Source organism: Microtus oregoni, unplaced genomic scaffold (assembly GCF_018167655.1).
Source record: "Microtus oregoni isolate MIOR12 unplaced genomic scaffold, Mior012 000137F_ref0000512, whole genome shotgun sequence".
Lineage (NCBI taxonomy): Eukaryota > Metazoa > Chordata > Mammalia > Rodentia > Cricetidae > Microtus > Microtus oregoni.
The window spans coordinates 812,202-824,998 of NW_024544787.1; the positions used below are offsets into that span (position 1 = coordinate 812,202).

Consider the following 12,797-nt stretch of genomic DNA (forward strand, 5'->3'; position numbering starts at 1 on the left):
AAATATTTTTTTTTCCTGACAGAGCTTAGTAATATTTTAAATACAACAAGCATACCAATTATTTTTTATTCATGTCTTTTTTAGATATTTAAATTTACTTTAATTATTTTGGTTAATTCATTTGGACCATGGTCAAAGCCATCAAAATCAATGTTCTGTCAAGGTAGACATGACCATTGGGGATTGGGGGTTTGGGACTGAGACTTGCTTAAGAAAAATACAAAATGAAGTCAGAACAGGATGATGTTACTTTAGTCACTTCAAAGCAGCTTCACTGAATTAGTGGTAATAGACTAATAAATGTAAATTACCATTCATTTTCTAAGCACAATCAAATAAAACAGACTAGATTTGTTTTTGCATATAACAACAATGGGGGTGATTCATAGGACAATATTTTGCAACATCTGGTTATCAGGCATCAGAAATTGATCCTTATTAAAACAGAACATTGATTAAGTAAATAAAGAGGTCTACAAATGTCTTAGTATACCATCTTTCTGCAAAACGTTCAATATGGGAATCAGCAGTGCATGCCTTTAATTCTAGCATTAGGGAAGCAGAGGCAGGTGGATATTTGTAGTCCAACCTGGTCTACAAAGCGAGTTCCAGTACACCCAGGACTGATACACAGAGAATCCCTGCCTTGAAATACAAAGCAAACTCCCCCCCCCAAAATAATCAAGAGAGAAGAATAAAGGTAGATACCCATGCTAGCACTAAGTTAAAGATAATCAGATAAGTAACTTGATACAAAAAAAATGTATAAATGACAGATATCATGATATCCACATGGCTGGCCAACCAGAGAAGAATACAGCTTTGATAAAAAGGAAATAAAATGAAGAATATCATCAGACTACCCACCCAAACCACTAAAAGTCAAAAAAGCAGTGGAACCACCTGCTTAAAGCACTACGAGCAATTAGCACTAAGTTTATTACAGATAAAACATATACAACCTACACATTGTAAAACTTACTATTCAGGAAGCTGGAGCAGGAGGTTGCATTGGTTGAGGCCAGCTTAAGCTATGTAAGGGTTTTCAAACCTGTTTCAGCTGTACAGTTGGATGATGCCATTTTATTCCCACACACAGGAAAAGTTCATGACAAGCAATCATGAGCTTCAGTGGAACACATTTTCCCTCCATCCAAACACATTCTCAATAAAACTCATTGTACCAAAGATGTGGAATATTTAAGGAAAAGCTAGAGGGAAAATAAGTGATAGACATGTGCCAAAAATGATAAAATACTTTTAACAAAAGTAGAAAAACATATACATTAATAGATATATACCTATTTCATAGTCCAGAAGATGCAAAACATTTAACATATCAATTACTCTTATCTAATATACAGAACCCTCATCAAAATCAAAATGGGATCATTTGTAGCCATTAAACAGTGCTAAAAGGTCTCACAGAAATCCAAAGGTTCCAGAAGAAACAACAGCAACAAAAACTTTGGAAAGAATAACCACAGGTGGATAAATTAAGAGACCTGTTTCAAAGCTGTAAATCTATAGGAAGCAACACAGTAGAATAGCTTGCTAGAAATAGTAAAAATAAATTATAGTATCAGAAAGTAAATACAGAAAATTGGGTTTCAGAAAAATTAAAAAATAGATTCGGTGAATAAAAACTTACCCTTTGCCACAAAAACTTTCTCAATATTATCTAACCATAAGCAAAAAATTTAAGATACGTTAATCATTATCTTCATGATCCAAAACATTAAATTTTAATAGATGATTGAACAAAACCTAGAAATGAAAACTGCACAAAAACTAAAACACATTATCTTTGCAAAGGAAAAATTCTGTAGTGCATTTTAAAACTATACTTTATTAAAGCACAAACTAGCTGAATGGAATTTAATCAAAGGTGGATACTCTGCTCTATGAAGCAGACTAATGAAGGGACAAATGATGGAGGAAGAAGAAATTTTACAAATGATATATTTGATGAAGCAATTTAATCCAGAACACAAACAACTATTAAAATTCAGTGAAATATATCTTACAATCACTACAAACTAAAGAGCTTAAAAAACTGAACATATACTTAGCCAGTGAAGAATTATGAATGACAACAATATCCAGTATATGGACATGTTTAATATTATTGGCTACATAAAAAGGCAAATGAAAACCATAATGAGATACCACTGAACCAATATTAGAATGTTCTCAAATTAAAAGATGTAACCATACCATATGCTAGGAATGTGTGGAAGAATTAAAATTATCCTAAACTTCTGGTGGGTTTAAAAGTCTAGTCTATCAGTAGTGGGTATTGTGATCATGTGGTGTAGAATAGAATTGGAGGAACTGGGACGTAGGCACTCCATCTTGCTCATCAAAGCAGAATGTAAAGTTTCCTAGCAACCAAGCATCCTCAGGGAAACAAGAACTCATTCTGGAGTGGTGGTCGCAGAGCCAGATATGCCATGGGGGACCAGAGGCTGCCAGAGAATCAGTCTGGTCAGGTACCCAGATACAAGCATGTCTTGAAGCACAAAAAGGAGCAAATGACATTTCCTCCTTTCATTGAGGGCCATCACCGGCTGTTTTCTCAAGCAAAGCTCAAAGACTTTACTAGAGACTATGAGTCACGTGAAGAGATACTGTCAGGAACAATCCAGGGTACCTTTCTCCCCAGAATTTCTGATGAAGCACCCAATAATGCCACCAATAAGAACCAGAGAAAGCTGCCCCAGGACTTGGGACTGATTTATTCAATGTCAGTGGATCAGCAAGGAAGTAGAAGAAACCAACACAAGCTCGATCATTTGTCTCAGATGGAAGATGATGTTGAAGACCACTTCATAAATTTGCTGCAGATTCCAAAACGTGATTGGAATCTGAATAAGTCGCCTCACTTAGAAAATCAAAGGAACTCAAATAAGAACAGCAAACATGGGAAATTCCTTCACAGAAATTTCAACCAGGAAACTCCTGAGAAATTCCAGTCATGTCAAAGAAATTTTCTTCCCGGTAACACATCCACAAATCAAGATTTGCTTGACTCTCTTAATTATAGATACACACAAAGAGGAGGTGATGATATCTATGAATTGGATGACACACTGGAAAACTTGGATGTGGTGCAACAATTTACCATGGACAATGTTTATCAGCCAACATGTAAGGAATCCTCAGACAAGAATATGTGTCCTCTTCCTTCCAAGCTCAAGTACTTCAGAGGGTTAAGCAAAGAAAAAGTCATCAGATTCTCCAAAGAGGCAAAAATATTTGAGATGAAACTCCAAAAATCACATGATTGTTGTACATCCACCAAGGAGAAGTTAAAAGATGGGTTATCATGTCAGAAACCCAAGCAGTTAAAAGCACTACCTAGTAAAGAGCCTATAAATGACCATAAGGGTTTCCTTGAGGTTCAAGGTAGAAGCTTTTGCAAACCAGATGTACTTGAAAATCTCTATGGGACAATTGCCTTTAAGGATTTCATTGTACACAAGGGCTATGATATGCCAATCATACTAAAGAAATTTTTTATGAAGAAAGGATGGAATTACAACTCTGTTAATACTCCTATAACAAGCATATTAAAAAATTATGAACTGATAATGCGAAAACAGGATAATGAAGATGAAGAAGAGTGGGAAGAAAATTGAGTAAAATTTTTCCTATTGCCACCTACTTGCCTATGACAAACACTTATTTTGCATTTGAGCTGTATTGGGTGGCCACCCATTAGCACCATAATCATAGCTGTAATATCTAACATTGTAAAACTCAATGAAGTTTTGCTTTGCCATGACCATTATTTTTGATATTTTATACAGTGTGAGGTCAATATCAGAATCTTTTTTACCCATATTTCTTCATTGACATTGTTATATAAGTCATTTGTAAAACTACCTAAAACCACTAAATAAAAACAAGAATACTCTGAATAAAATGACTCGGTGGTATCATTTGTAACATGGGTGAATCTCAAAATATTTTAATTGTACTCAATGAAAGAAAACTTGCATAGTTCCCTGTAAATTTAAATACTAATGAAATAATTATAGACATTATTTTATCAATAAATATTAAATTCTATAGCTAAAATGACAGGAAGCTATTTTCCTTTCGTGTACACCACAGACTTTATTCTTCTCAGATGGTTATTTTCCTCCAATGTTTTTAATGTCAAGTACACTTTAGTGCTTGTACAAGTTTACCTTTTGTGGGTAAAGCACAGCTTCAAAAAGCACATATTTTAAGTTATTCTATTGCATGAGTATGCTGATAACATTAAATATTTTCAAGAATAAAGCCCTATCTCATAACAGGCCTGCAGGAATTCATTACATTCCCCTTTGATGCCTTTTACTACTTTGATTCTTAGGTACAAAAAAATGTCATGCTGAACAAACTTACTTGTTTTTCTTTAGCCTTTAGCCTGTACTTCTTACAGAAAATTAATTTAAGAGGGATTACATTTGTTTATGCTGTGGAATGTTTGTTTAATGATACAAAGATGTATTGTATTATTTTATACTGCATTTGTTTAATGCTGTAAAGCTGTGTTACTTTGATTTCTAAAGCACCTAATTGGTCTAATAAAGTGCTTAATGGCCAACAGCTAGGCAGAAGAGAGAAATATGTTTGCTTGCCAGGCAGAGAAAAAAATAGGAGAGATCTAGGCTTGAAAGAGGAGGGGAGAGGAGCAAGAAAAGGAATAGAAGAGGAGGATGCCAGGGGCCAGCTACCCAGCCACACAATCAACCACAGAGTAAGAAGAGAAGATATCCATATAGAATAAAGAAAGGTAAAAGGTACAGATGCAAAACATAAAAAAAGAGAGACTGGCTAATTTAAGTTAGACAAGCTGTCCAGAAACAAGTCAAGATAAGTCTGGGAATAAAATAAGTAAAATAAGTTATTGTGTATTTATTTAGGAGTTGGATGGCAGACACCCAAAGAGAAAAAGAACACATGTACTTTTGGTGTCATATCTAATAATTAGTTTTCATTTGAATTTCAAATAGCTGTCTTCATGTGCCTTTCTTAATCTACTAGTGATGCTATGGTTTAAGTTTGGTTTAATACTTGCATTTCAGTTTTTAACCAATTTTGGTATTTTTACAAAAGTATATAGTGTTCTATAAATAGAACATAAATATTATTAAGTGTAAAGTAAGAACATGCCTGATGAAGGAATTAAGAGAGACTGTGAGGGCCGGGCGGTGGTGGCGCACGCCTTTAAGCCCAGCACTCGGGAGGCAGAGGCAGGCAGATCTCTGTGAGTTCGAGACCAGCCTGGTCTACAAGAGCTAGTTCCAGGACAGGCTCCAAAACCACAGAGAAACCCTGTCTCGAAAAACCAAAAAAAAAAAAAGAGAGAGAGAGACACTGTGAGTGTATTAAAGCATGATGGTTACTGAGATTCTCCAGAAATTCCTTCAGATTTAAAAAATACATTTTCTACTTTTGTCTTTTGACTGTACACACATTGTGATTCTATGTATGCCAGTGTTTTCTCCTTCCCCTAAAGTTCTTTTCCTAATTGAGAACAAAAGATGACAATTTCCTTTATTGCATCACATGAATTTTTTATTTAAAAATATTTTCACATACAATATATTTTCATCATGCTTCCAAAAAATACAACATTGGTAGCTCAACATAAACTGTATATACAAAGATGTTGACTTTAAGAGTAAATTATAAGCAAAATGCCTATTTTGTGTTTCGCCTATCATAAAAGCTTACCTTGTAAAATTTATGAAACATTTAGTTGTCAAATCCTTCTATATTTTGATTCTTACCTACTATGCCTTTGTGCCATGCTTTCTTGCATGTAACTTGTTCTTACATAAAATACAACTTCTTATTTTTGTATAGAGGTATCTCTTCAACTATTTTACATATTTCTCATAACCACAGAATTGGAATTATGGCTTCCTAGACAGTCAGTGAAGGTTGGGCCAGAGTAAACTCAAGAAAAGATCTTGATATTTAGATGTTGACCAGGAGATGTAAATAACTCATTTTTAAATAAATCACACCGATGCATGGTACACTGAATACTACATTATTTCCATGAAATAAAACTATGTTGGAATCACCAACTATTGAATTTTTTAAAACATGATGCAGAGAAACATTACAAAACTTTATTAGATATGCATCCAATTCCCTAAAGAAGGTGTTAGGGTACTTGATGCAATGTGATAATATAATGTAATATAATATAATATGATTTAATATGTATTATATTATTACTATAATATATTATACAATATGAACCTTATAAGGTTAAAATAGGACATTTTGACACTGTGCTTTATAAAGACACAAGTAGAAGAAGGTCTTAAAAAACAAAACTTGAGAAAAAAAAAACCAAAATAACAGCAAAGAACCCAAAGAAAGAAAGTAGAAATGGCATACATAACATAAAAAGCCAATTACAAAAAATAAATTTCTTAACCTTCAAAATCACAGTCTTTTTACAGACACAAGACAGGCGTCCAAAAACTTAGAAAGCAATGCAGGAGGCGAAAAAGATGGATTAGTGGTTAAGAGAACTTGGTGCTATTGTGTTAGGCCTTGGTTGGGTTCTTATCACCCACACAAGACTGTAGTAATAAGGGCGGCGAGGCTGCGTTCTCAGCACCCCCGGCCGCATGCCTGGCTAGCTTATGCCCGAAATAATTACATGGACACTGTATTCTTTTAAACACTGCTTGGCCCAATCTCTTCTAGGCTAATTCTCACATATTAATTTAGCCCATTTCTAATCATCTGTGTGTAGCACCCCAAGGTGCGCTTACCGGGGAGATTCTAGCCTAGTCCATCCTGGGTCGGAGCTTCATCCCGGGAGCGGGGCATGGCGTCTCTCTCAGGCGTCTGCTCCCCAGAGGAGAGCTGTTGAGTCTCTGAGCTCACTTCCTGTTCCTCCCAGCGTTCTGGGCTGATTACTCCACCTACCTATGTCCTAACCAATAAAATGGGCCAGGGCAGTTCCTTTATTAGCCAATGACCTTCCTCCATCACAAGACAACTCACAGTTATCTATAACTCCAGTTTCAAAGGATCCAACATACTCTTATGGCCTCACAAGTCACTTGAACCTATCTGTTGCATGTGCATGGACATTGGCCAATATGTACATGATTGTAAAATAAACCTTATACCTAAAAAAAGGCTATTTAAGATATCGATAGAAGAATTTCGAAACAGCTTCTTTGAAGGCTATATTTTGAAACTTTGTTATTTTTCTAGTACACCTGTTATTTTCTGATTCATAAAATCATCCATACTTTTAATCCTATAATAATTGACATTTCCATTAGATCACATAAATAAATGACAGAAATTGTCTGATAAAATTTTTAAAACAGGGTGAATTCAGAAGTAAAAAGCCTAGCATTATATTTCTCTTCCAGAATTAAAAGAAATGCTCTAAAGGAGACAAATGGATTTACTTTTACATAATATAAAAAAATAGATGTACATAATGAACTTTTATACTCATTTTAGTTGTGATATTAATGAATCCAGTGCAATATTAGCCTCCTCTTAAGAGGCTGCTCTTAAGAATGAAGACAAAACTGCATTCCTAATGCTAATTTCAGTCACCTTCTGAATAATAGCGAATGATAAACAACAAAAACCTACTTTCATGAAAATGGGAGTAAAAGGAAGGTTTTATGGAGGTGAGTCGCCATGAATAATTGTAGTACTCACAGAAATGGCATGAGCTTCTGTTTCTCACTCACCATCCTCATTCATTAAGAAACAATTATCGCTTGTACTTCTGATAAAATACTTAAAATTCTTGTATTTAAAAATCTGATGTAGACGTGAAGGTCATCACATAGTTGCTTGGTTTACTGATGGCACTGAACACTGATGACTAACCTGATTTTTAACCCTGTGTTCATAGGGTCAAGTGAATGCTAGTTGAGGTCACTAATAAGAACTATTGTTCAAATAAAGCTTTCTGGTACTAACTTTATCTAAGAAAGCCAAAAGCAGAATGTTGAAAGAAATAACATTTTGACGATATTCAGAGAAACTGCTTTATAAAGCATTCAGAGGATATAGTTTAAACTTTGGCTTTGATTTATACTGTCCTTTAAAATATATGGTATATGTGAGCCAGGGCTCAGGAGATGGCCTTGATATGGAAATTTGCACTCATGGCCCGCCCCGCCCTGCCCAGCCCCATCCCACCTCAACCCACCCTGCCCTGCCCTGTCTCACCCAGCCCCACCCAGCCCATCCCCATCCTGCCCAGCCCCGCCCTTCCCCTCCCCACCCCATCCCGCCCCGCCCCACCCTGCCCCCTCCCATCTCTAAGCCCTGGCGCTTAAATGATGTCATCATCAGGCGCCAACACTCATTTCTGCTGCTGCCTAGGAGCCTCCTGAGGCCTACCTGCTGCGCTCCCCTGAGGTTCTTCCTCTCTGCTGAGGTACTCTGGGATAGGGGTCCTTTCCCTTCCTACCCTCTCTGCCCCTCTAAGCAGGTACAGGTCCTGCTGATACTGTTGTGGTGTTCGAGAGCCCACCATGGCTGAAGGTTCTTGGCAAGTGCGTCAGAACTCTGATAGCAACTGCGAGGACGCGGTAAACAACCATGTCCAGCTGCAGCTCCATGCCTCATATGTATATTTGTCTATGGCCTTGTTCTTTGATCGTGATGACGTGGCCCTGGGGAACTTCAAGCGTTTCTTCCTGAGCAAGTCACACAGCTGCAAGGCCAGTGCCCAGATGTTCATGTTCCTGCAGAATAAGCGCGGTGGCCTTGTTTTCTTCCCGAGCATCTTGACACCAGAGCGTGGCAGTTGGCAGGGGGGCCTCCAGGCCATGGAGTTTGACCATCAACCAGAGCCTGCTGAACTTCCACAAGCTGGCCAAGGAGAAACATGTTGCTGACCTCTGCTACTTCCTGGAGCATCACTGTCTGGATGAGCAGGCCCGTGTTCTTCACAAGATGAGTGGCTACCTGGCCAACCTGCGCCAGATGGGGACCCCAGAGAACGGCTTCACTGACTATCCCTTTGACGAGCTCAGCCTGTCCTAAAGCCTCAGGTGGACTGAACTGGAAGGTTCCCACTGCCATGGGATCTTTCTCTGGCCGTTAGACCTGATTTTGAAGAAAGTTCACCAGTTTTCATTCTGTGTTTACAATAAATTCTTTAATGTTTCAAAGCAAAATGAAGTTTCAAGATCACTCTTTTTGCATAGCTTATCTTTCAAGAACAGGGGTTGATTCATTTTCCTCCCCCTTGAAGCTTGGACCTTTAAGGGTTGTAAAGACAATCTCTATGGCTCTTTTAAACACCATATTCTATTTCTGTTATCTTTCATGGATGTATGAGTTTATAGTGCTCTCATCTGGGATGTGTCTCAGGTTTGGGGCCCAGTTTCAGTGTTTTGAAAAAGTGTTAGCATCTGATCACCCTGGAACAGAACTGAAGGAAATAGTTTGAAACAGAAATTATAAAAATAGACTCTAGAGCTGTGTGTTTCATCTTAATGATAAGGTACTTAAGGTACTTGTCTTACTATAAATCAGTTCTGTCCAAAGCATTTGAGAAAAAAAAAGGAAGGTGGGAAGGAATTTCAAAGTTTTGTAAAGACTTTAAGCTTAACATAATATGTAAATGTCTTAATTTCTTGGTATGGGAAAAAAACTTTGTTGACTGTGTCAGGTTAGAATACAGAGATAGTAACAGTGAGGATTAACTTGGTTACTCCACTTCCATATTAGAGAGGAGAGAAGTCGGTTATTCATAGTGTCTTCACTACAATTCTCTATCTATGTTTTTCAAATATATTTCTAAAATTTAATATACCTACACTACCCCAAGCCCCACATTAGTGACCATTATTGGCAGACAGCACAATACCCTAGGGTGAGGTCATGTTTATGAGAGTGAATATAAAGGAATCAAAATAACCTTACTGGGCTAAGCTGGCTGATCAAAATAGTAGCGGGCTAGAGAAAGTTCAAGATGGGAGTATAGTTCAGACTTAACGGAATTTTGGTATACACTTCATAGTTTCATTGAAGGCCTAGAAGCAGGGTATTGTTGATACAGCCACTCCAGGTTGCACAATTGGGGAACCCTGTAGATTCTCATTTCAAAATGTTGGAAGCCAGAAAAGAGAAATCAGTGAAGCAACCCTAGCCTGAGGCTGAAGGCCTGGAAACCTGTAATTAAGGATTCAAAGGCACAAGAATCTCTATTTATGAACCACAACCAATGCTGGGGCAATTAAATGCACCACCTCAGAAATCTCCAGTAAATATATTTGCTTATTGTCTCCTCTGGGTTTTTGTTTCACAGAGTCTGAGCCTAATTTTTGTCTCTTTCCATCTTTAGTGTGGGCCTTTCCTTCCCAGTTTATTCATCTCCATAAAAATCTGCCATGGGAACAATTTAGTGTGTTTTGCAGGCATTTCTCACACTGACAACCACGATTAACCATAGTCAGGACACTCGTCTGAGTTTTTGAGAAACTAGCATGGGTCAAAATGCAGTGGAAGCCACAGGAGTGCAGAGAAGTATGCATTTAGCGTAGACTTTGGGCAAGTCAACACAATTTACTCAAGAATGGATAGTGGGAATATGCAGTGGAAGCCACAGGAGTGCAGAGAAGTATGCATTTAGCGTAGACTTTGGGCAAGTCAACACAATTTACTCAAGAATGGATAGTGGGTTCCCTGCTTAGAGGGAGAAGATGAGCAAGGAAGTCAGGACCACTAGGGGCGCACCCACCCACAGACACAATGGGGCTGATCTCCTGGGAGCTCACCAAGGCTAGCTGGACTGTGACTGAAAAAGCATGGGATAAAACTGGACTCTCTGAACATGGTGAACAATGAGGGCTGATGAAAAGCCAAGGACAATGGCACCGGGTTTTGATCCTACTTCATGTCCTGGCTTTGTGGGAGCCTAGCCAGTTTGGTTGTTCACCTTCCTGGACATGGACGGAGTGGGGCAGACCTTGGACTTTCCACAGGACAGGGAACCCTGACTGCTCTATGGACTGGAGAGGGAGGGGGGAGGAGTTTGGGGGAGGGGGAGAAGGGTGGGAGGAGGGGGAGGGAAATGGGAGGCTGGGAGGAGGCAGATACTTTTTTTTCCTTTTCTCAATAAAAAAAAGAATGGATAGTGGGAATATTGTAGGTTCTACAGGCTGACATTGATTCCATTGTGTAATAAGAACTGAGTTTAGGGTGATGGTGATAGGATATAAGTTTGGTATTTGGTTTACACATTGAAGTTAAAATATAGTACAGGAGGCCTGAAACACTGAACAAGGTTTTCTGAGTTTACAGGAGTCCAGGCAGATTGTCATGTTTGGAAACACATTGTTCTGTCGCTGGTGTGAAAATCAAGGACAACTTCACCAAAAGGAGCACATTGGGAGTGTATGAGGGAAGGTTATGAGAGAATGACTGCTATGGCAAAAAGTGGGCTTCCAAATGGCAGTGCTGCTAACAGTGTTCTAACATGGCATCCTGGATCCAGCCCAGGCCAGGTTCTTAACAGGTAAACAGAAACTTTAACTCAGAATTCCTCAAATAAACAAAACCAAAAAACCCCACGTTCTTACTTAGAAATACTATTGTTATGATAAAACACCTTGACCAAAGCAACTTTGGGAGAATATGATCTATTTGGCTTATGCTAGCTCATCACTGTTAATCACAGAAGGAAGTCAAGACAGAAGCTCAAACAGGACAAGAAGCTGGAGACAACAACTGATTCAGAGGTCATGGAAGAATGCTGCTTACTGGCTTGATTTTCAATGATTTCTCAGTCTGCATTTTTATAGAAACAAAACCACTATCCCGGAGGTGGTGCTAACACACAATGGGCTGGACCCTCCGTATCAATCACTAATTAGGAAACCGCCCTACAGAGTTGCCTACATCCTGATCTAATGGAGTCATTTTCTTAATTGAGATTCCCTCGTCTCAGATGACTCTAGCCTGTGCTAAGTGAACATAAATCAGCACAATGATTCCTTGTCAGCTTGACACATAAATCACTATCAAACCACAACCTCTTTCTTGTTCATCCACAGGGTCACATACAAACACCATACAAAATATTCCAAGTTTTAATAAGCCCACAGTTGACACAATCTCATCCCAAACTCTGCATCAGAACACTCTTGGCAGGTTTTCCTGTTCCTTGCTTCTATTTCCTGTGGATTCCGCACATCTTCCCTTTCTAACTTCCATCCCACCACTTTTTGCCTTTTCCCAAACTTCAACAACAGTAGGCACACCCTGATAAACCACAGGTGGTTCCTGAGAAAGTTGGGAATCGATATACCTCAAGACTCAGCTGTACCATTCTTGTGCATATACCCCAATGACATTCCATCCACCAACAAAGACACATGCTCAAACATCTTCATTGCTGCTTTATTTATATATGCGGAAACTGGAAACAACACAGATGTCCCTAAACAGAAGAATGCATAAAAAATGTGGTATATTTACACAATGAACAATTACAAAACTGTTAAAAAAATGACATCAGGAAATTTTCAGGTAAATGGATGGAACTAGAAAAGAAATAATGCTTAGTGAGGTAACCCAGACCCAGAAAGATAAACATGGTATGCATTCACTTATAAGGGGATATTAGCCACTAAATAAATTATGACCAAGCTGCAATCTGTAGCTCCAGAGAGGTTAGGAAAAGAGGAGGGTCTAGGGGGAATGCAGGGATCTCCCTGGGAAGGGAAATAGAATAGATTTTACTTGTGAGCTGCATTGAGTGGGGACAGAAGCAGTACAGAAGGGGG

General features: G+C 38.3%; 1 protein-coding gene and 1 pseudogene across 1 annotated transcript; both read left to right on the plus strand.

The window, feature by feature from the left end:
• Positions 1-2,453: 2,453 nt before the first annotated feature.
• LOC121444672 (putative protein FAM47D) lies at positions 2,454-3,641 on the plus strand. The gene has a single exon (XM_041646577.1). The coding sequence runs from the start codon at positions 2,454-2,456 to the stop codon at positions 3,639-3,641; it is 1,188 nt and encodes a 395-aa protein (XP_041502511.1).
• Positions 3,642-8,534: 4,893 nt separating this feature from the next.
• On the plus strand, positions 8,535-9,048 carry LOC121444687 (annotated as a pseudogene).
• Positions 9,049-12,797: the final 3,749 nt, after the last annotated feature.